This window comes from Malaclemys terrapin, chromosome 1, assembly GCF_027887155.1.
Source record: "Malaclemys terrapin pileata isolate rMalTer1 chromosome 1, rMalTer1.hap1, whole genome shotgun sequence".
Classification (NCBI taxonomy): domain Eukaryota; kingdom Metazoa; phylum Chordata; order Testudines; family Emydidae; genus Malaclemys; species Malaclemys terrapin.
The window spans coordinates 147,659,676-147,683,107 of record NC_071505.1 but is presented as its reverse complement, the minus strand read 5'-3'; the positions used below and the strand labels follow the sequence as shown (position 1 = coordinate 147,683,107).

General features: G+C 44.7%; 2 protein-coding genes across 2 annotated transcripts in view; one reads left to right on the top strand and one right to left on the bottom strand.

Annotated features, from left to right (window-relative positions):
* Positions 1-14,075, bottom strand: part of RABL3 (RAB, member of RAS oncogene family like 3) — a 37,903-nt gene extending 23,828 nt beyond the window's left edge. The window contains exons 1-3 of the mRNA XM_054042976.1: positions 13,961-14,075; positions 11,378-11,469; positions 8,564-8,693 (exon numbers count right to left, since the gene is read on the bottom strand). Of these exons, the coding sequence (XP_053898951.1) occupies positions 8,564-8,693; positions 11,378-11,469; positions 13,961-14,006 (268 nt within the window). The 5' untranslated portion in view covers positions 14,007-14,075. The remainder of the gene's footprint in view (positions 1-8,563; positions 8,694-11,377; positions 11,470-13,960) is intronic.
* Positions 14,076-14,326: 251 nt separating this feature from the next.
* The window catches only part of GTF2E1 (general transcription factor IIE subunit 1), a 92,688-nt gene continuing 83,582 nt past the window's right edge, over positions 14,327-23,432 (top strand). The window contains exon 1 of the mRNA XM_054042961.1: positions 14,327-14,469. The gene's annotated coding sequence lies outside the window, so the exon portion shown is untranslated. The remainder of the gene's footprint in view (positions 14,470-23,432) is intronic.

The window sequence follows — 23,432 nt, the reverse complement described above, 5'->3', positions numbered from 1 at the left end:
ATTAACTACAAAAGGTAAATTTTAAGTGATTACAAGGGATACCAAACAGAACAAAGCAGATTACTGAGCAAATAAAACAAAACACGCAAACTAAGTTTAATACACTAAGGAATACTGGCTACAAATAATAATTTCTCACCCTAAATGTTGTTTCAAGTAGGTTGCAGAGTTTCTTGAAGGTAAACGGCACTGCTTGCAGCTTAAATCTCCAGGGATTCCTTTTACAGGCTGGGCTCAACCCCCACCTCCCCCAGCTTAGTTCCTTGTTTCTTCATGTGTTTTCAGCAGTCTTCTTTCTTGGGCAGAGAGGCAGTGGAGAAGAGCCAATAATAACTCACTCCCCAGCCTTAAATAGGATTTGCATATGGTGGGAATCTTGTTTCCCAGTTTTGACCCTCTTCCCGTGGAAATGTACCAGCATTTCAAGATGGTATTCTGTACCAGGTGACTTGATCACATGACTCTGCAATATCAAAGCAGCATCCCAGGAAACTTCTCAGGAACGAGGGAGATTAGTATCTTCAAAGTCCTATTGTCCCTCCCAACACCCCATCCAGGCTGATTGCCTACTGTCTGGTGGGCATTCCCCAAGTACACACACAGTTGTAATTGTTACATAGTCAATATTCCTAACTTCAGATACAGAAATGATACAGGTATACAAATTGGATAATCATAACCTTCCCAATGATACCACACATGACCCATTTTGGATAAAACTCATGTTAGTTATGCCATTTTCATATCAGAACAGTATTTCTATGAAGATTATGGGGCATAGGGTCACACCTACCACCTATTGACTGTTCAAAACCTATCACCTGTCCACAAACCAGCAGATGCAACAAAGCCACAAGGACTCAAGTTGAAGCTCATGAACACCAGCCTGTAGTAAAACAACAGCAAACCACACACTACTTCATCAACAATGAAGCCCCCAATACAGCCTGCATAATCAAGGCCTGGATGGTTTAAACTGCAAGCCCAGTGCCTCTGAAACTGAAGTTTTTCAGCCTATCATAGGCCCAGAAAGGACAAGAAGTCAAGACTGCATTCATCTTCTCTTCTCACATCAAATCCAAGAGGCACCTCAGGTAAGACAAAGTCAATGGAATTCATTTGTCTAACGATCTAAACCACAGCCAATGCTAATATAGCTTTCATGCTTATTTACAGACCTTCAAAGACTAAAGGTTTCTTAAAGGAGCTGACTGATACTTTGTCGACAGTGGTGTTGAAATACCCCAGACTTGTGAGGAGACTTCAACATCCTTCAGTTGGAAAAGCCCAAACTTTCATGTCCTCATTTGCTTCTCTATGACATCTGCAGTCTAACCTACACAGGGTGTCACATCCTGGATTTGGTGTTGGAGAGGACATGCTGTATTTTCATACCTAACAAAGAGGCTGAATCCCTGTGTGACAGGTTCGGTCACAGAGACTCCCCTCGAGACTGTCACTTGATGAGCTGGGATAGCACTGAGAACAACCCTCCTGCCAGAACAGGGGCCCCTCCACTCCTGTCTTGCTGAGCTAGACACTCCAGTCACCACCAGCACAGACCCAGAGGTTGGGCCAGGCCTCTCTGCAGTTCACTGAAACTGAGATTCACTCAGTCCAGGGGCGTAGAGCTTTCTGCGCCAAGGCTACAGCGCTGCAGTGTCAGTGTAGACACCATGGCAATTACGGTGCTGTGACTGGCCTCCGGGAGATTTCCCATGTCTGTTCTCACCTCTCTGGTAATTGGTTTGAACTCTACTGCCCCACCCTTAGGTGACCAACCATCAGCCCCACCCCGTAAATTCCTTTGCAAATTTGAAAGTCTCCTTCCTGTTTGCTTGGCGATGCATACCGTGGTCTCAGCGCATCTTTCCAGGTGGCCATGCCTGCTCCACGCACCAGGCAATCCCTCACTTGAAGCAATGCCGAGCTGCTGGACCTCATCGGCATTTGGGGAGAGGAAGCTGCGCAGTACCAGCTGCGCTCTAGCCGTACAAATTAGAATACCTATGGACAGATTTCACAATGTATGATAGAAAGGGGCCATGACTGGGACACATTGCAGTGTAGGGTAAAAGTGAAGGAGCTGCGGAACGCCTACCATAAGGCATGGGAGGCAAACTGCCGCTCCGGTGCTGCACCCATGAGCTACTTGTTCTACAAAGAGATGGATGCGATACTTGGTGGTGACCCCACCTCCACTGCGAAGGCCCCTGTGGATACTTCGTTAGCTCACGTGCCAGTCGAGAGTGGACCGAGCCAGGAGGAAGAAATCTTGGAGGAAGAGGGGGAGGGGGACCCAGAGGCAGAGGAAGACTTGGAGGCCAGAGATGCATGCAGTCAGGAGCTCTTTTCTACCCTGGAGGAGCCTAGCCAGTCACAGCAGTCGGAGCTTGTCGAAGTGCAAACAGGAGAGGAGGCCCCTGATAAGTGGATCTGATTTTGGGAATTGATGAAGTGAGTTGTTGGGGGCAGGAGGTTACAGGAAGGAAGCAGGCTTGTCTTCCACCGCATGCCTAGTCTGAACGGTGGAACGGGCTGTTGATGGACCCCCTCATTTCACGGGAATCTCCCTCAGAGATCTCCAGGAAACTCACGTGGAGATACTGGGCAATTTGCTGCTGCAGGTTCCTCGGCAGAGCTGTTTTGTTTCTTGCCCCATTAACGGTAACTTTCCCGCACCACTTTGCCATGACGGGGTTGGCGGGGAGGGGGGCATTGCTGCACACGGGCTAGCTGCATAGGCGCCAGGGCGGAAGCCGCAGGCTTGGAAAAGACCCTCCTTTGATTCCCTGCTCACCCTTAACAGCGAGATATCTTCCATAATGATCACCTCCTGTAGAAAGTGTGGGGACAGAAATTATCATCAGGCTCATCCTACAGTGCTGACTCTCCCCAAGAGCCACATGTACAGCAGGGTCCAGGAAGAGTGATTTACCCTGCCCCTGCAGCTACTCACCATTTTGGGGGTCTTGTGGCTCATGTGTGCTTGCCTGGGGTCAGCCAGTTAATGACAGGTGGGAAAGTATGGACTGCATTTTAAAGCACTGAATCACTGTTGTCTGTGTTGTAAACAATACCGCTTCTGTAAAATGTTGCATTTAAACTTCACAGAGATGACCTTGGGAGGCAAGCCTCCCTTAATCGGTGGCAAAACGGCTGCACAGAATTAGAAAGCATCCAAGAAGAACTAAGGAGGACTTTCTGTGTGAGGTCATGATGCACTCGGCCGAGAAACAGGAATTGAGGGAGTGGCGGGACAGTGAGAAGAAGGACAGAAAGGAGAACGCAGCACACCAGAAAGAAGCCACAGAGCAGCTCCTAACATAAGAACATAAGAATGGCCATACTGGATCAGACCAAAGGTTGTCCAGCCCAGTATCCTGTCTGCCAACAGTGGCCAATGCCAGGTGTCTCAGAGGGAGTGAACCTAACCGGTAATGATCAAGTGATCTCTCTCCTGCCATCCATCTCCACCCTCTGACAAACAGAGGCTAGGGACACCATTCCTTACCCATCCTGGCTAATAGCCATTAATGGACTTAACCTCCATGAATTTATCTAGTTCTCTTTTAAACCCTGTTATAGTCCTAGCCTTCACAACCTCCTCAGGCAAGGAATTCCACAGGTTGACTGTGCGCTGTGTGAAGAACTTCCTTTTATTTGTTTTAAACCTGCTGCCCATTCATTTCATTTGGTGGCCCCTAGTTCTTATACTATGGAAACAAGTAAATAACTTTTCCTTATTCACTGTCTCCACACCACTTATGATTTTATATACCTCTATCATATCCCCCCTTAGTCTCCTCTTTTCCAAGCTGAAAAGTCCTAGCCTCTTCAATCTCTCCTCATATGGGACCCATTCCAACCCCCTAATCATTTTAGTTGCCCTTCTCTGAACCTTTTCTAATGCCAGTATATCTTTTTTGAGATGAGGAGACCACATCTGTACGCAGTATTCAAGATGTGGGCGTATCATGGATTTATATAAGAGCAATAAGATATTCTCTGTCTTATTCTCTATCCCTTTTTTAATGATTCCTAACATCCTGTTTGCTTTTTTGACTGCCGCTGCACACTGTGTGGAAACCTTCAAAGAACTATCCATGATGACTCCAAGATCTCTTTCCTGATTAGTTGTAGCTAAATTAGCCTCCATCATATTGTAAGTATAGTTGGGGTTATTTTTTTCCAATGTTCATTACTTTACATTTATCCACATTAAATTTCATTTGCCATTTTGTTGTCCAATCACTTAGTTTTGTGAGATCTTCTTGAAGATCTTCACAGTCTGCTTTGGTCTTAACTATCTTGAGTAGTTTAGTATCGTCTGCAAACTTTGCCACCTCACTGTTTACCCCTTTCTCCAGATCATTTATGAATAAGTTGAATAGGATTGGTCCTAGGACTGACCCTTGGGGAACACCACTAGTTACCCCTCTCCATTCTGAAAATTTACCATTTATTCCTACCCTTTGTTCCCTGTCTTTTAACCAGTTCTCAATCCATGAAAGAATCTTCCCTCTTATCCCATGACAACTTAATTTACATAAGAGCCTTTGGTGAGGGACTTTGTAAAAGGCTTTCTGGAAATCTAAGTACGCTATGTCCATTGGATCCCCCTTGTCCACATGTTTGTTGACCCCTTCAAAGAACTCTAGTATATTAGTGGAGTCCCACTACCCACTGCACTCAACACCCATCCCTCAGCAGTTTGGCCCTGCTGAAGTACGGCGCTGGGCGCATTGTACTCCAAAGGAGAAGGTTGGGTATGATCCCTGGACATACACAAATCTGTAGCTGTCCCGGGACCCCTCCTCCTCTTGAGAACTTCCCTTTCCCCACACCCCCTTCTCCTCCCTGATGAATTTTTTCAATTGACTCCTCCTCCAGTTATTGTCTTTTAATAAAAGAATTGCGTGTTTGGAAGCAATCTTTATTCTATTAAGTGAAAGCAAAAATAGCAGTGCAAAGCAACATACAATAATGTTAAGGTCCCTTCTTGCATCATGTGCACCAATCACCTCCTAGCATTATAAGCACTGCAATTCCAAACATAGCAACAAAAATTAGTGGCTTTCAGCTTCAAATTGCTGCCTCAAGGCATCCCTGATCCTTATGGCCCCGCACTGTGCCCTTCTAATAGCCCTAGTCTCTGGCTGTTCAAACTCAGCCTCCAGGAGCTGAGCCTCTGCAGTCCAGTCCTGAGTGAAGCTTTCACCTTCCCCTTCACAAATATTATGGAGCGTACAGCACACAGCTATAAGCATAGAAACATTGTCATCGGCCATGTTCCAAAAGATGCATTTGTCATGTACCTTTCTGGACCAGCTTGTGTTAATGCCCACAGTGATCCACAAGCGTCTGGAGAACCACTGAGAAATACCCCTTGCGATTAATGTACTTGGTGGCTAGGTGGTCTGGTGCCCGAATTAGAATGTGCGTGCCAACTATCGCCCCTCCACAGTTAGGGAAACCCATTTGTGCAAAGCCATCCACAATCTCACGCACGTTGCCCAGAGATACAGTCTTTCAGAGCACAATGCGATTAATGGCCCTGCACACTTCCATCAACACAACTCCAACCGTCGACTTTTCCCCTCTGAACTGGTCAGTGACCGATACGGGAGCAGTCTGGAGTAGCCAGCTTCCACAGTGCAGTCGTCATGCGCTTCTCCAGTGACAGGGCAGCTCTCATTCTCGTGTCCTTGTGCCGCAGGGCTGGGGCGAGCTCATCACACAGTCCTATGAATGTGGCTTTCCTCATGCGAAAGTTCTGCAGCCACTGCTCGTCATCCCAGACGTGCATCACGATTCGATCCCACCACTCAGTGCTTGTTTCCCGAGCCCAAAAGCAGTATTCCCCTGTGGTCTGCACCTCCGTGAATGCTACAAGCAATCTCGTGTCGTAGCTACTACGCATGGCGAGATCAATGTCGCACTCCTCTTGCCTTTGTAGTTTAAGGAATAACTGCACTGCCACTCGTGAGGTGTTGGTCAGAGCAAGCAGCATACTGGTCAGCAGTTCGGGATCCATTCCTGCAGCCCGAAAGAGGCAGGGCGCGCAGTACACGAACCGCTGAAAGATGGCGCCAAATGCAGACGGAAGCACAGGGATTGATGGGATGCAAAGCAATGCATCACAGGGCATTGGGACTGGACCCAGGATGCCCTACAACTCCCTCCGCCTTCCCACAAGTCTTAGCAGCAAAAGAGAAAAAGGTGCTGTGGGATAGTTGCCCAGAATGCACCACTCTGGAATAGCCCTGCAAGTGCCACAAGCGTGAACACGCTATTGTGCAGGAAACTGTCAGTGTAAACACTCGACAGGGGTTCCCCTCCTGTGTTCTCTGAGCTGCGCTGTAACTGCCGGTGCTGTAACTTTGCAAGTGTAGACGTGCCCATGGTCACGTATCCTGTGAGACCCCAGCCTCCATTCTTCCTGGGCTGGCCCACACACACACACAGGAAGGTTTGCAAGTAAACAGAGCCATTTCCAGTTCATTGATTCTGAAGCACCCTTAATGGCTTCCACTTCATATGTTTACATCAGTAATACAAGTTTATATCTTATTCTCCTAATTCCAGACATAGAAATAATACATGCAAATAAATAGGATGAACACTCAGTAGATTATCAACTTTGTAACGATACCTTACAAGAGACCTTTTGCATAAAGCATATTCCAGTTACATCATATTCACATTCATAAGCATATTTTCATAAAGAGTATGGAGTGCAACGTCACACCCTGCTTTAAAAGCAAAAATCAACTCAGTCTTAACTACAGAACCCTGGCTGGTACCTCCATAATAAATAAATAAGTATCCATATGCAATTTTCCATTATTTTCCCAAAATAATGCTAAGAACCATAAGTGACAGATGACTATCACATTACTTAAGGTACTACTGAACAGCACTCAGATACCATTATAAGAAATATAGACTAAGAAGCTGAATAAAATAGCATGTTATGGACAAAATTTTAAAAATGGTCATTTTGGTTGCCTCAAAATTTTCAGTGAACACTCCTGCTTTGTTTCCAACAATAGCATAAAATAACATGATACAGGATATTAAATATCATATTATTCCAATTAGCGCCTTCCTTTTTTTTTCCTACTTGAATTTAAAGGATGATGTTTTATGAATTACAAGAATATAAATCAATGTTTCATAGCTAGGATACCATTTACCCAATGATATAAAGTATTAATTCCTAATTGTAGGTGGTTGTGAGAGTCAGCTGTTAAAAGTTATTTTGCAAATGAAGTGAAAAAAGGCATGATGGTAATCAGAATGTTTTATGGGACAACAGGGTGGATAAAAATCAATGATTTTTTTTTAAATCAAAATAATCTGATTTTTTTATTTAAATTGGATTTTTTTTTTGATAAAATTATTTTTGAGGGAAAAGAATACATAACATTGTTGTTTTAGTTAAATACAACAATTTAAATGTCTGTCTGGTGATATTCTCCTCCTAATACATCATGGCAAGAAAATCCTCCAAATAGTATAATAATAATAATTAATGGAGATATCCCATCTCCTAGAACTGGAAGGGACCTTGAAAGGTCATCAAGTCCAGCCCCCTGCCTTCACTAGCAGGACCAAGTACTGATTTTGCCCCAGATCCCCAAGTGGCCCCCTCAAGAACTGAACTCACAACCCTGGGTTTAGCAGGCCAATGCTCAAACCACTGAGCTATCCCTCTCCCCCCCGCCAGATAATTAATGATTAACCTGTTGAATTGGAGATAGTTCACCTCCCAATGACTTTATAAATATCTGCTTCAATTACCTTTGGTAAATGAAATAACCAAACAATCATTCATTTTCTGAGATAGCTGTAAAACTAATCTGAAAACTTTTCAAAATAAATCACTGTTTAAAAATGTATAGTGTGTACCTTCTAAAAATGAAACATACACATTTATCTCTGAATTGTGAAGAATATGTATTAAGGTTGTAACAACCAACAAGAATGCACTTTTATGTAGAAAACCATGATTAAATCGAGTCTTCCTGACTAGTGATTTAAATCAAATCCATCCTGTGGGACAATATCTCTCAGTCTGCCAGGGCTGGAAATACTTGGCAAGACTAGTGCAAATGATTTTACAAACAATAAATTTTTCTTAGCATAGGTCCTGAACCAGCCAACGGAAAAGAAAAAAATTAAGTCCCTGTATGTTTATGAGGCCTGGAAGAGTGAAACATGTCTTCATTACTGCACACCTAGCCTGAGGAAACCCTACTGAAGTTTCAAAGACTCCCTATTGTGTTAGTTCTGGAACACAGGAAGGCTGAAACAGAGTGAGATATTGGATTCTGCTCATTTGCATATCATTACTCAGAATGGTTTTCCAGCTCTCAGTTGGCTCCAAACAGATATATTTGACTTAAGGAATCTATGAATTCTTTCCAGTCTAATTTCTTTTTTTTAAGTGCAGATATTATAATAAAACCTGGGTGAATCCTGACTCAAAACCAATAGTGACATCTCACAACAGAAAGTAGTCGGAAACAAAAATGGATTTATACCAATCATACTTTACCATTCACAGAGTTGTAAAACACTGCCCGTGTGCTTTTCACGCTACTAGCACTGCCCACTGAACCGCCAACATCCCACAACTCAATGTAGTAGGTCTTCTCTTCTGGGGTCCCCTCTTTGTAATCATGAATCTGAAAAAAAAATATCAATCCATAAATAAGCACAGTATCAATTGCAGAAGGCGATCCACACAATGCTGACCTCAGCTGGAAGGGCAAAAATTCCCAGAGTTGGAACAGTAACTTTTAAATCAGAGTACATGGAACCATGTCACAGTATACTGTGAGGCTATCAGATCTCACAACTACACATGTCTGGACCAGGTTAGTAGACCTGCAATGGACACCATGGTGCTTCAGGAAGCAGTCTTCCTGAGCCAGTAGAGGGCCTTCTTCCTTCAGAGATATTGGTGAACCTAAATCCTCACTATGATGCTTAGGGGCACTCTCCAGCTAGAGCAGATGAAAAAGTTAGGTTCTGACCTCTTGTAGTCATTAAAGGACATATGGTAATAGTTGCAAGATTAAGATTAGCACTGGTGTCCTGGCAAAAGTCCAGATCTAGTTATTATCTTCTGTCTCTCTAAATTCTCCCTGAAGTTTCAACTGAATTAATTATCCATCACTTTTCCTCCTAAAGTCTGATGCATAGTTTTGCTCTGCACTATTAAAAACAAATGCCACATTTCTTTTCCCAGAAAGTTGGATATGTGCTTTGAGATCCTTTGGAATGAAAGATGCTGTTCAGACATTAAGACAATATCATCACTAGCCTCAGGCAAAGCATGACACCTTGGAAAGAATGAAATATACAATAGGCTGGGAGGGGATGTTTTTCAACCACACCATGCGGATGGTTGCTCATCACTGAAAACTTCCACATAAATTTCTAGATTCCTCAAGCCATTAGCTTCTGCTGTCAGCAGCCTGTAAAAAAGGCAGCATTTCACAGACATCCTGCTCTTTAATGACATGAGCAAAACATTCTTACATGATATAAACAAATGAAATTAAATCCTTTTCTTTTATATGTTTGGCTGGCAACATGAGTGTGGAATTAAGCTATATGTGGCAATTGATTTCCAGGGAATTTTGAAGAGTTTAGTTTAATTTAATGTATTCACCTACTGACACTGAGTTCACCACTCAATGAACAGTAATAATAATACAGTTATATCCACTATAATATGATGCTTCTATAGAGGACACATATCTAGGATATTTAGATGGTACCATTGTAAAGCCTACAAAAAGAACAAGGAGTCTGGTGGCACCTTAAAGGCTAACGGATGTATTTGGGCATAAGCTTTCGTGGGTAAAAACCTCACTTCTTCAGATGCATAGAGTGAAAGTTACAGATGCAGGCATTATATACTGACACATGGAGAGCAGGGAGTTACTTCGCAAGTGGAGAACCAGTGTTGACTGGGCCAATTCAATCAGGGTGGATGTGGTCCACTCCCAATAATAGATGGGGAGGTGTCAATTCCAGGAGAGGAAAAGCTGCTTCTGTAATGAGCCAGCCACTCCCAGTTCCTATTCAAGCCAGTCCTCGCTTACAGACAACCCCACAACCTGAAGCAAATACTCACCAGCAACTACACACCACACCACAGAAACACCAACCCAGGAACCAATCCCTGTAGCAAACCTCGTTACCTACTCTGTCCCCATATCTACTGTGGCAACACCATAAGAGGACCCAACCACATCAGCCACACCATCAAGGGCTCATTCACCTGCACATCTACTAATGTTATATATGCCATCATGTGCCAGCAATGCCCCTCTGCCATGTACATTGGCCAAACCGGACCGTCCCTCCACAAAAGAATAAATGGACACAAATCGGACATCAGGAATGGTAACATCCAAAAGCCAGTAAGTGAACACTTCAATCTCCCTGGTCATTCTATTACAGATTTAAAAGTCACTATCATTGAACAAAAAAACTTCAGAAACAGACTTCAAAGAGAAACAGCAGAACTAAAATTCATTTGCAAATTTAACACCATTAATCTGGGCTTGAATAGGGACTGGGAGTGGCTGGCTCATTACAGAAGCAGCTTTTCCTCTCCTGGAATTGACACCTCCTCATCTATTATTGGGAGTGGACTACATCCACCCTGATTGAATTGGCCCTGTCAACACTGGTTCTCCACTTGCGAAGTAACTCCCTGCTCTCCATGTGTCAGTATATAATGCCTGCATCTGTAACTTTCACTCTATGCATCTGAAGAAGTGAGGTTTTTACCCACGAAAGCTTATGCCCAAATAAATCCGTTAGTCTTTAAGGTGCCTTGTTGTTTTTGTAGATACAGACTAACACGGCTACCCCCGATTGTAAAGCCTAATTTTTGGGAGCAAATATGCTCCATGTATAATGAGAATATCTTACCTTCCTTTACCACTTTTTGTCACAAAGGATCCCAAAGTGTCAAACAATTTACATACATCATCACTGAAATGCAACTACCTAGGAGGTGGAGGGCAGCTGTTAGTTCATTATAGGTAAGTGAGAGAACAGGAAATTTTAACCAAAGCCACCAGGTAAACCCTTTCCATTAAGAAAATGCCATGAGACCCTTTAATGTCCATACAAAATAGACAAGACTTAAGCATATGTATTTAAGATATCATTTGAAAGACCCACTCACAGTAAACTTAATTCAGAGGCCTTGGAAGTATCCTGCTGAGATCTGAACCTGTGGCTCCAAAGAGAACTGCCCACAGTGTTAAAGATTAGATGGTTCATTTCTTCTAACTTTTGAAGGACAGACGCAGTACGGACTACAAGTTTAAAAAGTTTCACCTACTCGGACATCCACTGAGCAGCCCACTGTCCAAGATGGGTTTCCCAACACCTGGTTTTGGCACAACAGATGAACAAGTGAAGACTTCCCAACACCTGAAAAACAAACATAAATAGAAGTCCATAGTTGGCAATGCATGATCTTTACATTTACCAGTGATACCAAAATAGGAGTATGGTTAAGACTCAAGAGTGATGATAGCACAATCTTAGATCAATTGAATGGGCTGGAATAATCTTGGTAAAACAGGCAAAAAGGCTCAGCAGTGGAATTCTAAATATAACACATCTCAGTGTAAAACGATGCACTTGGGTAGAAATAGTATTCATGCTAAGTATAGCTTAAATGGCAATGAACTAATTACTATTGCAAAGGATAGTGGCCTAGTTGTATTGTTAGACACATTTAAAACTATGATCTAGTGTGCAGCAGCAGTAAAGAAAATATTGGTGATGGGAACACCATGGGTATCTCTACATTGGAGTGGAAGGTGACATTTCCAGCTCAGGCAGACCTGCATGTGCTAGCTGACTGAGCTAGTGCGCTAAAAATAGCAGTAGAACTGTGGCTGCATGGGCTGTGGGAACTGCTAGCTGCCTCGAGCACAATCCGGTCTGAAACTCTAGATATGGAACCAGGGTGGCTAGCCCATCCTGCTGCCTGTACAGCCTCAGCTACACTGCTATTTTTAGCACACAAGCTCCACCAGAGCTCTCTCTACCTGAACTGGAAATTACACCTCCAGCTCCACTGTAGACATACCCTATAAATACGGAGGTTTGTAAAATGAAGGATAGCAGCACACAGACTTTAATCAAGAGGAATACATAAGTCTAAGAATATTGTGCTATTGCTTATATAGAAATGGGTAAGTCACATCTGAACCACAGTATCTAGTGCACCTTATTTGAAGGAAGATCTAACTGAATTTGAGAGAGTGCAGCATTAGGCAACTAAAATGGTGAAGGATTAGTGGGTGTTAAATAGCAGTGAGAGTGGTAAGACTGGGTGAGGACAATGAAGAAGGGACATGATTAATGTATTTAAACTAAGTTATTCTAAAATTAAACTTACATTTAAGAATTTACACCATGCTCATCATTCATGATATCTGATAACTTAATATAGGCCGTAGCTTAACAATCTACTTGAAATTTCTGGACAGACCAGAACAAGACAAAACAGAATTTTATAAGGGAATGGTGAACAGATGGAATGGATTTTCAATCAAAGATAGTGAAAATATGTTTAAGCAAAAACTGGATGACTCTATGGAATGTATAAAATTAAAAGCATAATTAGTTACTTTTGTACTTGATAGTGGCTGTCTACATCTCCATCCTCTGGTTGTTCCCATGGTTTTTGTTGGTTTGTTTGGGTTTCTTTTGCTTGGAAAGATTTGTCCTCCTCTGACTCAAAGAATTATATTTTTGTAATTTAAGTATTTTTTTGAGAGTCATTAAACCATTCCAGATATTCTAATGGCCTGCATCTGGTCTTATATGACTACATAACAATATATGTAGTAAAAAGAACACTTCTTCGGATGTAGCCCACAAAAGCTTATGCTCAAATAAATTTGTTAGTCTCTAAGGTGCCACAAGTACTCCTGTTTTTTTGTGTGGATACAGACCAACACAGCTGCTACTCTCAAACCTGAAATATATGTAGTAGAACCTTTAGAAGCCAGAATGATAGGATTTTGCTTTTTACAGTAATTCTCATTTGCTACTCAATCCTATTAGACCCGGCTTCCCACTTAAGACTTGACTTGTACCTTCCTACCAAAAGAAGTTAAACTATGATATCAGGACACACCTGATAGGGCTAGCCAATCACTGCACCCTTCCATAGAGAGAGCTTGAAACTAACGGGATTCTTCTAGAGATCATGAGCTCAGTCAAGGGAGGCACTAAGAAAAAGCCAATCTGGAAACGCAGGTATTTAGTGAAGGGTGGGAAGAACAAGGGGGCTGTTCTGAAGTCGAGGATGAGGAAACATCACGGCAGACGCCATGGGAAGGCCGAAGAAGTTTCCACTGTCCAGCCCAATTCTCGCCCCTTTTTCACTTTTACAGGAAGTCTCCTTTGGGGCTGGAATTGCCCGGTTCCCTTCAGGCCCCCGAGAAGAACCAGTCGGCGCCGGGGCTGAGCCCTTCCGCTGATCCGAGGCTTTGGAAAACTGCGGACTGTTCACACTAGAAACCGGATTCCGGCCTTTTCGTGCACTGCCGCAGCTCAGAGGGGAGCTCCGTGCAGCGCCTCCCGGCGGGCGAGGGAACCGCCCTGGGCACCCCCTCGGCCCCGGTGCGCCGGGTGCCTCTGCATTACACAGGGTGTGAGCGGCCCGCGCCAGAGCTGCGCGAAGACACGTGCGGGGGCTGCCGGGGCACGTGGCAGCGCGGGGCGCGGGCGGGAGCCGGATGCCGCTGGCCCGGCGTAGGGGGGAGGGCGGGGCCGACGGGCACCGCTCCGGGGAGGCTGGTCCCCGCTGCCCGCATGTCGCCGGGACGCTCGCTCACGCGCTAGCGCGCCAGGCGGAACCGCCCCCGTGCGGGGGAGGGGGTGGGGAGGACCTGTCACTCACCTGAGTCCCCCAGCACCAGCACCTTCACCCTGTCTAACGCAGCCATTTTACCCTGCCCAGCAACAGAGCCTCACACGGCACTACCCCTTCCCGGCGCAGCCAATCATAACCCCCCTCGGACCATTCACTCAACCAACTGGGTGTTCTCTCCCTTCCGCGCCCCACTATATTAGCATATTCGCTTTTGATTGGTACATGTGGGTTGAGGCGGGCCTAGTGCCCCTCTTCAGAGAGCGATTGGTGCGCCGCCCTCTCAATCCCCTTCTCAGCCGGGGATTGCGTAGCGGCTCCCCGCCCTCTCTCCAGCTGGGTTGGAGCAGATCTCCGCGCGCCCTGGCGAGGGCGGGTTACCGCGTGTGTGTGTCACAGGGATGCGCCGCCGGGTGGGGGCGGGGTAGCCCGGCGGAGGGATACCATAGTGTGCGCCGAGGTCTGTGTATTATGACGTGAGGTGACGGAGGTCCTGAAAGCGCCGCCTGGAGACGGAGCCAGCCCGGAGCGGCCGGCAGGTCAGTCCCGTGCCTCGGCGCGGGGGGCGGCGGCTGTTGCTGCCGCTGCTCCCCGCGCGCTTCCCCCGGGCACGCGGGGCGGCTTGTGCTGACATCTTGGGTCCCCCCCTCCCGGCACCGATGGTTGGCTCCGGGCGGCGGTGTCCCCACCCCGCCCCCGGACTAAGCCGCCGGGGGAGCGGGGCCCCGTCGTTCTCCGGCTGTTAAAGCCGGACCGAGGCGCGCGCGAGGAAGGGGGTTAAACGGCGCCGGGGCGGCCTCGGGCTGCCGCGCCACGTGCTTTGTGCCGGGCTGGCCGGGCGCTCTGCGGGGAGCGGGCTTCGGCCCAGTGGCCTCGCAGCCCCCCGACAGACCCCCTTTGGGCCCGATTGATGCCGCGCTCCTCCTCCGGCCCAGAGGTCAGCCCTGCACGCGCCTGCTGGCCAGCGAACTCTACCTTGCATCCGGCTCCCCCAGCTCATACATGTTTTGTGTGGGGGACGGATCGCTTTCATACCAGCTCCTTTCCTAGTCTCTGGTTACATCTTCTTGTTGTAGAGACGTTGTTGAGTAGTTCCAGACCCAAAATTTAGGTGTTTTCTTTTAAAAAATAAACAAAATTACAACATTAGACATGTAAAAAGCAGTGGGCCGGGAGGGAAGACATGGTGGGGAGAGAAAAATTATACAAGGGGATCTAGGCTGGGCGACTAGGATCATGGGCTGAAAACTCGGAGATTCAGTTTAGGAAAAATGCAATATAGGGGGCGGGGGGGGGGAATAATCAGAAACAATACCCAATAGGAGGAAGGAATGCCATAAAAGACCACAAGGCAGTCATAGAAAACAAAGGAGACATAAATTTGCAGTATGATGTTGCAGCAAAAATGCACATCTTGGATTCCAAATGACAGGACTTACCCTCCCAACTTCCTTGGGAAATAGTTCTTGAGGTCGGTACAGTCTCCCTGATAGGAATAATGACATGAAATTAAGACTGATAGCAAATCTTTTCAACCACCTTAATTTTCTCTCCCTTCTTTGTGTTTACACCCAATGTTCATAAGCTGTTATGCCTCCACTTAGTTGTTGCTTAGCTACACTAAATATTAGAAGAGCCAAATCATTCCTCATACAATAAATAAGTCAGTCCCTTTAGCCTCTTGATCACTTTTGTTGCTTTTCTCTGACCTCCCATTAGTTTGTCAATTTCTTTCTGGTAATATGGTGCCCAATACCAAATAAAACATTCTAGGTCCAGTTGTGTCTGAGACATGAAAAAAAGGTGTTATCTCCCTGCTTGTCAGAAGCTGTGCAAGGAGAATGTATTAAGCCCTTTGGACTGTGATGATGAAATCATAATGAGTTTTTAGAAAGGATGAGAAACATATTACTCAAATGGACCCACCAGCTTGTTAATATCATTGGAAGTAATTTAATTTATTCCACTGTGGTCCCATGAGTTATACTTCTGGTGGAGCAGGATTAGATTCTTCTGCTGGCATTTACTACAGTAACAGTGTAATTGTAGGTACTCCTGGAGTCCTATGCAGTTATATATTCCTTAGGAACATATACATATCCTGTCAGACTACTTGTCTTGCTAGTCTGGTAACCTGTCCTTAGTGGCTACCAATATCTGCTGTATGAGAAATAGACAGTCCCAGCCATGCAAGCTGGTCAGTTGTACAGTGCTGCAGGGACTAGAACACAAGAATAAGAATGAGAAGACCTGGGTTCTGTTCCTTGTTTCTGCTACTAACTCAGTGTGGCCTTGAGCAAATCTTTCTCTCTCTCTGCTTGTGTCCATATGTGCAAAATGGTGTAATGTTTTTCCATCATTAGCATATGTGCTAAGCATTACTGTTGCACAGGGTTGAGGTTGTATACATGTGAAAGAATTACACTCTGGCCCTGCAGTGTTTAGTTTATACCCCTGAAATGTGTGGACTTCATTACCTTTGTGTCATTTTACTGCCTCTGGTTCCAAATGTTAATTGCAAAATTAGTCAGGTGTTTCTTAATTCCAATCACCATATTGGACTCTAACCACCTTCTTCAGCAAATCCCACAGGCACTTTACGTACGGCAGTGAAAATATCCCCTTTTATTTCTTCTAAAATCACACACCATTAACTTAATTACGTGACCATTTGCTTTTATATTATGAGATGGCAGACTTAAAAGAAATTGATCTGTTTTCACTTTAATCTATTATTTTTTCCCCTCTAATTTCCACTTCTGCTGAGAGGAGTCCTCTAGTAAACATAAATACAAAAAAGTATGTCAATTCATCTCTCACAGTGTCTATAAATGAGGCAAAGCAGGAGAAAGGAGGTGCAGTGATCACATTTTGAAGCGACTGAGCACAGGGTTTGCTGGAGCCTCCAGGGAGTGGGATTTGGAATGCTCCAGGAAGTATCAGAGAGAAGCTATGGGATTTGAAACCAGTCTGATGTAGAGGCAGTTAGTTTTGTATGGTGGGAAGAAGAAGGAGGATCCATAGCTCATGGTGGAGAAAACCAGGCTGATACAAACATCCACTGGAGTATCTGAAGTTAGGCCTGCCTAGGTGTAGAGATTAGGAAGGATGCTCATTTACCTGGTTCTGAAATAGGCAGCTGGTGGAGATTTGTGCTTGAGGGTAATATATTGAAGTTACATATCCTAATTAGACATTTCTTTTAATGGAATTTTCCCCACTGCAGTTCTGTGGAATCAGCTTATTTTCCCTCTTTTTACTCCTTGTAAAGGAGGATTGAAAAATGGTCACATCAGCTCCAACTTTTCATCCACTGGAAGACTTAATGCTAAACTTCACCAGGTTTGCTGAGCAAGAAGCCAGCAATCAAATCTGGGACTCTTGGATGGCTGCACAAGTAGGATACTGGACAACCTGGATCACAGAGGGAGTGTGTATTGTTATCTATGTAATGCCATAACTTGGCATGGCAGTTGTCAGAGACTTTTAAAAAGACATGGTCCCTGCCCTCTGAGTTTTTGATCTGTATTAGACAAACCTATAATATGAATATAACAGGTGCAGAGAGCAGGTTGTGGAAGATGGGGAGAGGATTAAAATAAACGGTGAGTCATACAGTGAGTCAAACATAAGTTCTAATATTTATAAGCAGAGACTGAAGTCTAGTGGTTAGTGGAAAAATGGACTTGGGACTTTGGGTTCTTCTCCCTTTTTCGCAGTGACTCGCCCTGTGACTGGACAAGTCATTTCATCTTTTTGCCTCAGTTTTCCCCGTCTGTTCCCTTCTACATATGAGCATCATGAGGCTTAATAAGTATCAGGGGGTAGCCGTGTTAGTCTGTATCTACAAAAACAACAAGGAGTCTGGTGGCACCTTAAAGACTAACAGATTTATTTGGGCATAAGCTTTCGTGAGTAAAAACCTCACTTCTTCAGATGCATAGAGTGAAAGTTACAGATGCAGGCATTATATACTGACACATGGAGAGCAGGGAGTTACTTCGCAAGTGGAGAACCAGTGTTGACAGGGCCAATTCAATCAGGGTGGATGTGGTCCACTCCCAATAATAGATGAGGAGGTGTCAATTCCAGGAGAGGAAAAGCTGCTTCTGTAATGAGCCAGCCAGTCCCTATTCAAGCCCAGATTAATGGTGTTAAATTTGCAAATGAATTTTAGTTCTGCTGTTTCTCTTTGAAGTCTGTTTCTGAAGTTTTTTTGTTCAATGATAGTGACTTTTAAATCTGTAATAGAATGACCAGGGAGATTGAAGTGTTCACTTACTGGCTTTTGGATGTTACCATTCCTGATGTCCGATTTGTGTCCATTTATTCTTTTGCGGTGGGACTGTCCGGTTTGGCCAATGTACATGGCAGAGGGGCACTGCTGGCACATGATGACATATATAACATTAGTAGATGTGCAGGTGAATGAGCCCTTGATGGTGTGGCTGATGTGGTTGGGTCCTCTGATGGTGTCGCCAGAGTAAATATGGGGACAGACTAGGCAACGAAGTTTGCTACAGGGATTGGTTCCTGGGTTGGTGTTTCTGTGGTGTGGTGTGTAGTTGCTGGTGAGTATTTGCTTCAGGTTTGGGGATTGTCTGTAAGCGAGGACTGGCCTGCCTCCCAAGGTCTGTGAGAGTGAGGGATCATTTTCCAGGATAGGTTGTAGATCATGGATAATGCGCTGGAGAGATTTTAGCTGGAGGCTGTATGTGGTGGCCAGTGGTGTTCTGTTATTGTCCTTGTTGGGCCTGTCCTGTAGTATTTGATTTCTGGGTATCCGTCTTGCTCTGTCAGTCTGTTTCCTCGCTTCCCCAGGTGGGTATTGTAGTTTCAAGAATGCTTGATAAAGATCTTGTAGGTGTTTGTCTCTGTCTGAGGGGTTGGCGCAAATTTGGTTGTATCTTAGGGCTTGGCTGTAGACAATGGATTCTGTGATGTGTCTTCGATGGAAGCTGGAGACATGTAGGTACGTATAGTGGTCAGTAGGTTTCCGGTATAGGGTGGTGTTTATGTGACCATCACTTATTTGCACTGTAGTGTCCAGGAAGTGGATCTCTTGTGTGGACTGGTTCAGGCTGAGGTTGATGGTGGGGTGGAAATTGTTGAAGTCCAGGTGGAATTCTTCAAGGGCCTCCTTTCCGTGGGTCCATATGATGAAGATGTCATCAATGTAGCACAAGTAGAGGAGGGGCACTAGGGGACGAGAGCTGAGGAAGCGTTGTTCTAAGTCTGCCATAAAAATGTTGGCATACTGTGGGGCCATGCGGGTACCCACAGCAGTGCCGCTGACTTGAAGGTATAAGTTGTCCCCAAATCTGAAGTGGTTGTGGGTGAGGACAAAGTCACAAAGCTCAGCCACCAGGCGTGCTGTGGCCTCATCAGCGATACTGTTCCTGACAGCTTGTAGTCCATCCTTATGTGGAATATTGGTGTAAAGCGCTTCTGCATCCATGGTGGCCAGGATGGTGTTTTCAGGAAGAACGTCAATGCATTGTAGTTTCCTCAGGAAGTCGGTGGTGTCTCGAAGATAGCTGGGAGTGCTGGTAGCTTAGGGTCTGAGGAGAGAGTCCAAATAGCCAGATAATCCTGCTGTAAGAGTGCCAATGTCTGAGATGATGGGGCGTCCAGGGTTTCCGGGTTTATGGATCTTGGATGGCAGATAGAATACCCGGGGTTCTGGGATGTGTCCATGTAGATTTGTTCCCGTACTGTAGCTGGGAATTTCTTGAGCAGATGGTGTAGTTTCTTTTGGTATTCCTCAGTGGGATAGTGGCCTGTAGAATGTGGTCTTGGAGAGTTGCCTGGCAGCCTCCTGTTCATAATCTGACCTGTTCATTATGACTACAGCACCTCCTTTGTCAGCCCCTTTGATGAGGCTTAATGAGTGAGACCCCTAGGTGAAAGTCACTAAAGGAATCTGTATAACTCTAGTACACCTCTGCCCTGATAGAATGCTGTCCTCGGGAGCCAAAAAAATCTTACCGTGTTACAGGTGAAACCGCGTTATATCGAACTTGCTTTGATCCGCCAGAGTGCGCAGCCCCGCCCCCCCGGAGCACTGCTTTACCGTGTTCTATCCAAATTCATGTTATATCGGGTCGTGTTATATCGGGGTAGAGGTGTATTTTATCAACATCAGTGATGTAGACCAAAATAAATGAGACGTTACAGGTGTAGTAACCAAATAAAAATTGAAGATAAAAATGGCCACTTGACTTTTAAAATAAATATATTTATTTTAAGGTTACTGATCTTGCTGACAGATTGTTGTCCCAAGTTTTTGGCTTCTGAATGCTGTTATCCTCACCATGTTAGTCAAGTAAAGTGGGAAGGAAGATGGATCAGGCATCACTGGTAGAAATTCTGTTTGGCAAAGAGTTCCTTAAATATTTGTTGTGGCTGTATATAAGGTGAAAAAAAGTTTCATTGCTTCCTGCATAGCTTTGACAAAGTCCTGGGCAGTGGAACTGTTCCATCTGGTTTACATGGTGGTTGTTCTGGGCTCTTTGCACCCAGTGTCAGTTCTTTGCTGCAACTGTTAAAGGGCTAGCTGTGCATCTCTCTCCTTCTGGTCTCTGAGTGCTAGATCTCATGTCTTCACTTCACCTGAGGGAGAATTCCACAGTTCTCCCACTCTTAGATTAGGTCCTGGACTACAGCATCCTATGTATCCACTAGGGCTGGGTCTACACTACCCGCCTGAATCGGCGGGTAGAAATCGACCTCTCGGGGATCGATTTATCGCGTCCCGTTGGGACGCGACAATCGATCCCCGAATCGATGTTCTTACTCCACCAGCGGAGGTGGGAGTAAGCGCCGTCGACAGGAAGCCGCAGAGGTCGATTTTGCTGCCATCCCTACAGCGGGGTAAGTCGGCTGCGATACATCGAATTCAGCTACGCTATTTGCGTAGCTGAATTTGCGTATCTTAAATCGACCGCCCCCTGTAGTGTAGATGTAGCCTAGGTCTACCCAGCAGGTCCTACTGGGTTAGGCATCTGTGGTTCCTCCCTTTGGGCGTCTGTGACCAATGGTGTATATAGTGACCAGACAGTCTTTTTAAACAAAATTGTTTATTCTCACAGTAAGAACAAAGCATTTAGAGCAAAAGGGGATTTTAAAACAGTCTACAAGCATGTCTGTCATACCAAAGGCTTACCATCCCCTGATGACAACCTAGGCAGGCTTATTTCAGGGTAGCAGCCGTGTTAGTCTGTATCCTCAAAAAGAACAGGAGTACTTGTGGCACCTTAGAGACTAACAAATTTATTAGAGCATAAGCTTTCGTGGGCTACATCCCACTTCTTCGGATGCATATCGAGTGAAACATATATTGAGGAGAAATATATACACACATACAGAGAGCATGAACAGGTGGGAGTTGTCTTACCAACTCTGAGAGGCCAATTAAGTAAGAGAAAAAAACTTCTGAAGTGAGAATCAAGATAGCTCAGTACAGACAGTTTGATAATACTTACAAGGGGAGATAGATTCAATGTTTGTAATGGCTCAGCCATTCCCAGTCCTTATTTAATCCTGAGTTGATTGTGTCTAGTTTGCATATCAATTCCAACTCAGCAGTCTCTCGTTGGAGTCTGTTTTTGAAGTTTTTCTGTTTTAAGATAGCCACCCGCAGATCTGTCATAGAATGACCAGACAGGTTAAAGTGTTCTCCCACTGGTTTTTGAGTATTATGATTCCTGATGTCAGATTTGTGTCCATTAATTCTTTTGCGTAGAGACTGTCCGTTTTGGCCAATGTACATGGCAGAGGGGCATTGCTGGCACATGATGGCATATATCACATTGGTAGATGTGCAGGTGAACAAGCCCCTGATGGTATGGCTGATGTGATTAGGCCCTATGATGATGTCACTTGAATAGATATGTGGACAGAGTTGACATCGGGCTTTGTTACAAGGATAGGTTCCTGGGTCAGTGTTTTTGTTCAGTGATGTGTGGTTACTGGTGAGTATTTGCTTTAGGTTGGGGGGTTGTCTGTAAGCTAGGACAGGTCTGTCTCCCAAGATCTGTGAGAGTAGGCAGGCTTAACTTCAGATACTCAAGTGGGTGTTTGTATGAGCCTGGTTTCCTGGAACAGCACACTAACAACTGCCTCCCTCTCTTTTGAGTCCCTTTTTAAACTTCTGGAGTGCTTTTGATCTTGTGTTCCCATGTCTCTTCCTGTCCAGCATTGTTTCTTAACCTGTTATGGGCTTACCAAGCAATGACTTATCTGGAGCCATTGTTTTCTTCCCTGCTTGTTTTTCCCGATAGCCCCCATTATTAAATCAACAGATTCATACGTAAACCTCCCCAATAATTAGGTTTGCATACGGTATTCATACATTATTACAAAACAGTTCTATGTCCATCATGCTTGTCATGAAATGTCTTCACATTTATTTGTATGTATAATGAATTCAAGCTTAGCTTACTGCTTCCACTCCCAGTTCTCAAGTCTACACATGCAGAGTCTTGCTCACTTGAATTTTAGCCTGTGATGGATATTGGGGCTTTGGAGGTACTGGGGATGCATGTGCTGTCACCTGTGAGTTGGATCCATGTCCTTCGAGCAACAGTCAGCAAGAAGTTGTTGGGGACTATTAGTAGAACTGATAGTTATTTGTGGCAGGAGAGCAAGGTGCCAGCTTCTCTTAAAGAAGAAATTCATTAGACCCTCAGTGAGTTCTCTTGATACTGATATGCTCTCTAACCATTGCTCTAGCTCAAATCACATATATTTGAGGCAAAATTGAGAAGGCTGTGGCAAAATAACTCCAGTTGCATGTAGATTCTTTATGTTCCTGCCTACAATCAGTTTGGTTTTAGGGCTTAGTATAATATGAAAATTGCATTGGTGGTAGTGGAAGATCAAGTGTCCATGATTATTTTTAGGTCTGTCATGTGCCTTTGGTATTGTCAACTAACTTGCAGACTGTAGTGGGGGTTGAATAGGTCTCCCTTAGGTGATATTATTTCTTACTATCTGGGTCTCCTCTGAAAGAGATACAGGACAATTACCTGTCTACTAGAAGGTGCTGTTCTGCAGAATTTTATTTAGTCCTTTTGTTAACCATTTTATTGGGATGGGGGTTAGTGAGGAAGAGTGTGGGTTGCAATGTATTCAGTATGCTTATGTCTGAGCTTTATATTTCTGACTGCTGTTGGATTGAAACAGTTTGTCTAAGACTGTCTACACTACAAGCACTACAGCGGCACTTACTGCAGCAATGGAAGGAGTCCCCCCACAAGGCGGTAGCTGGCAGACAGAATAATACTTCTATTGACCTAGCAATGTCTATACTTGGATGTAGGTTGGCTTAACTACGTCTCTCAGGGATGTGAATTTGGGGCATAGAGGAGGGTTAACTGGGTGAGGTTCAGCCTACACAAAAGTGTATTTGCTAGATGAGGGGTAATAGTTAAAGGAAATAGTGGAAAATCTGCTGGCCGTTCCTGCTAAATTAAGTCCATCATTTTCAGTGTATATAATC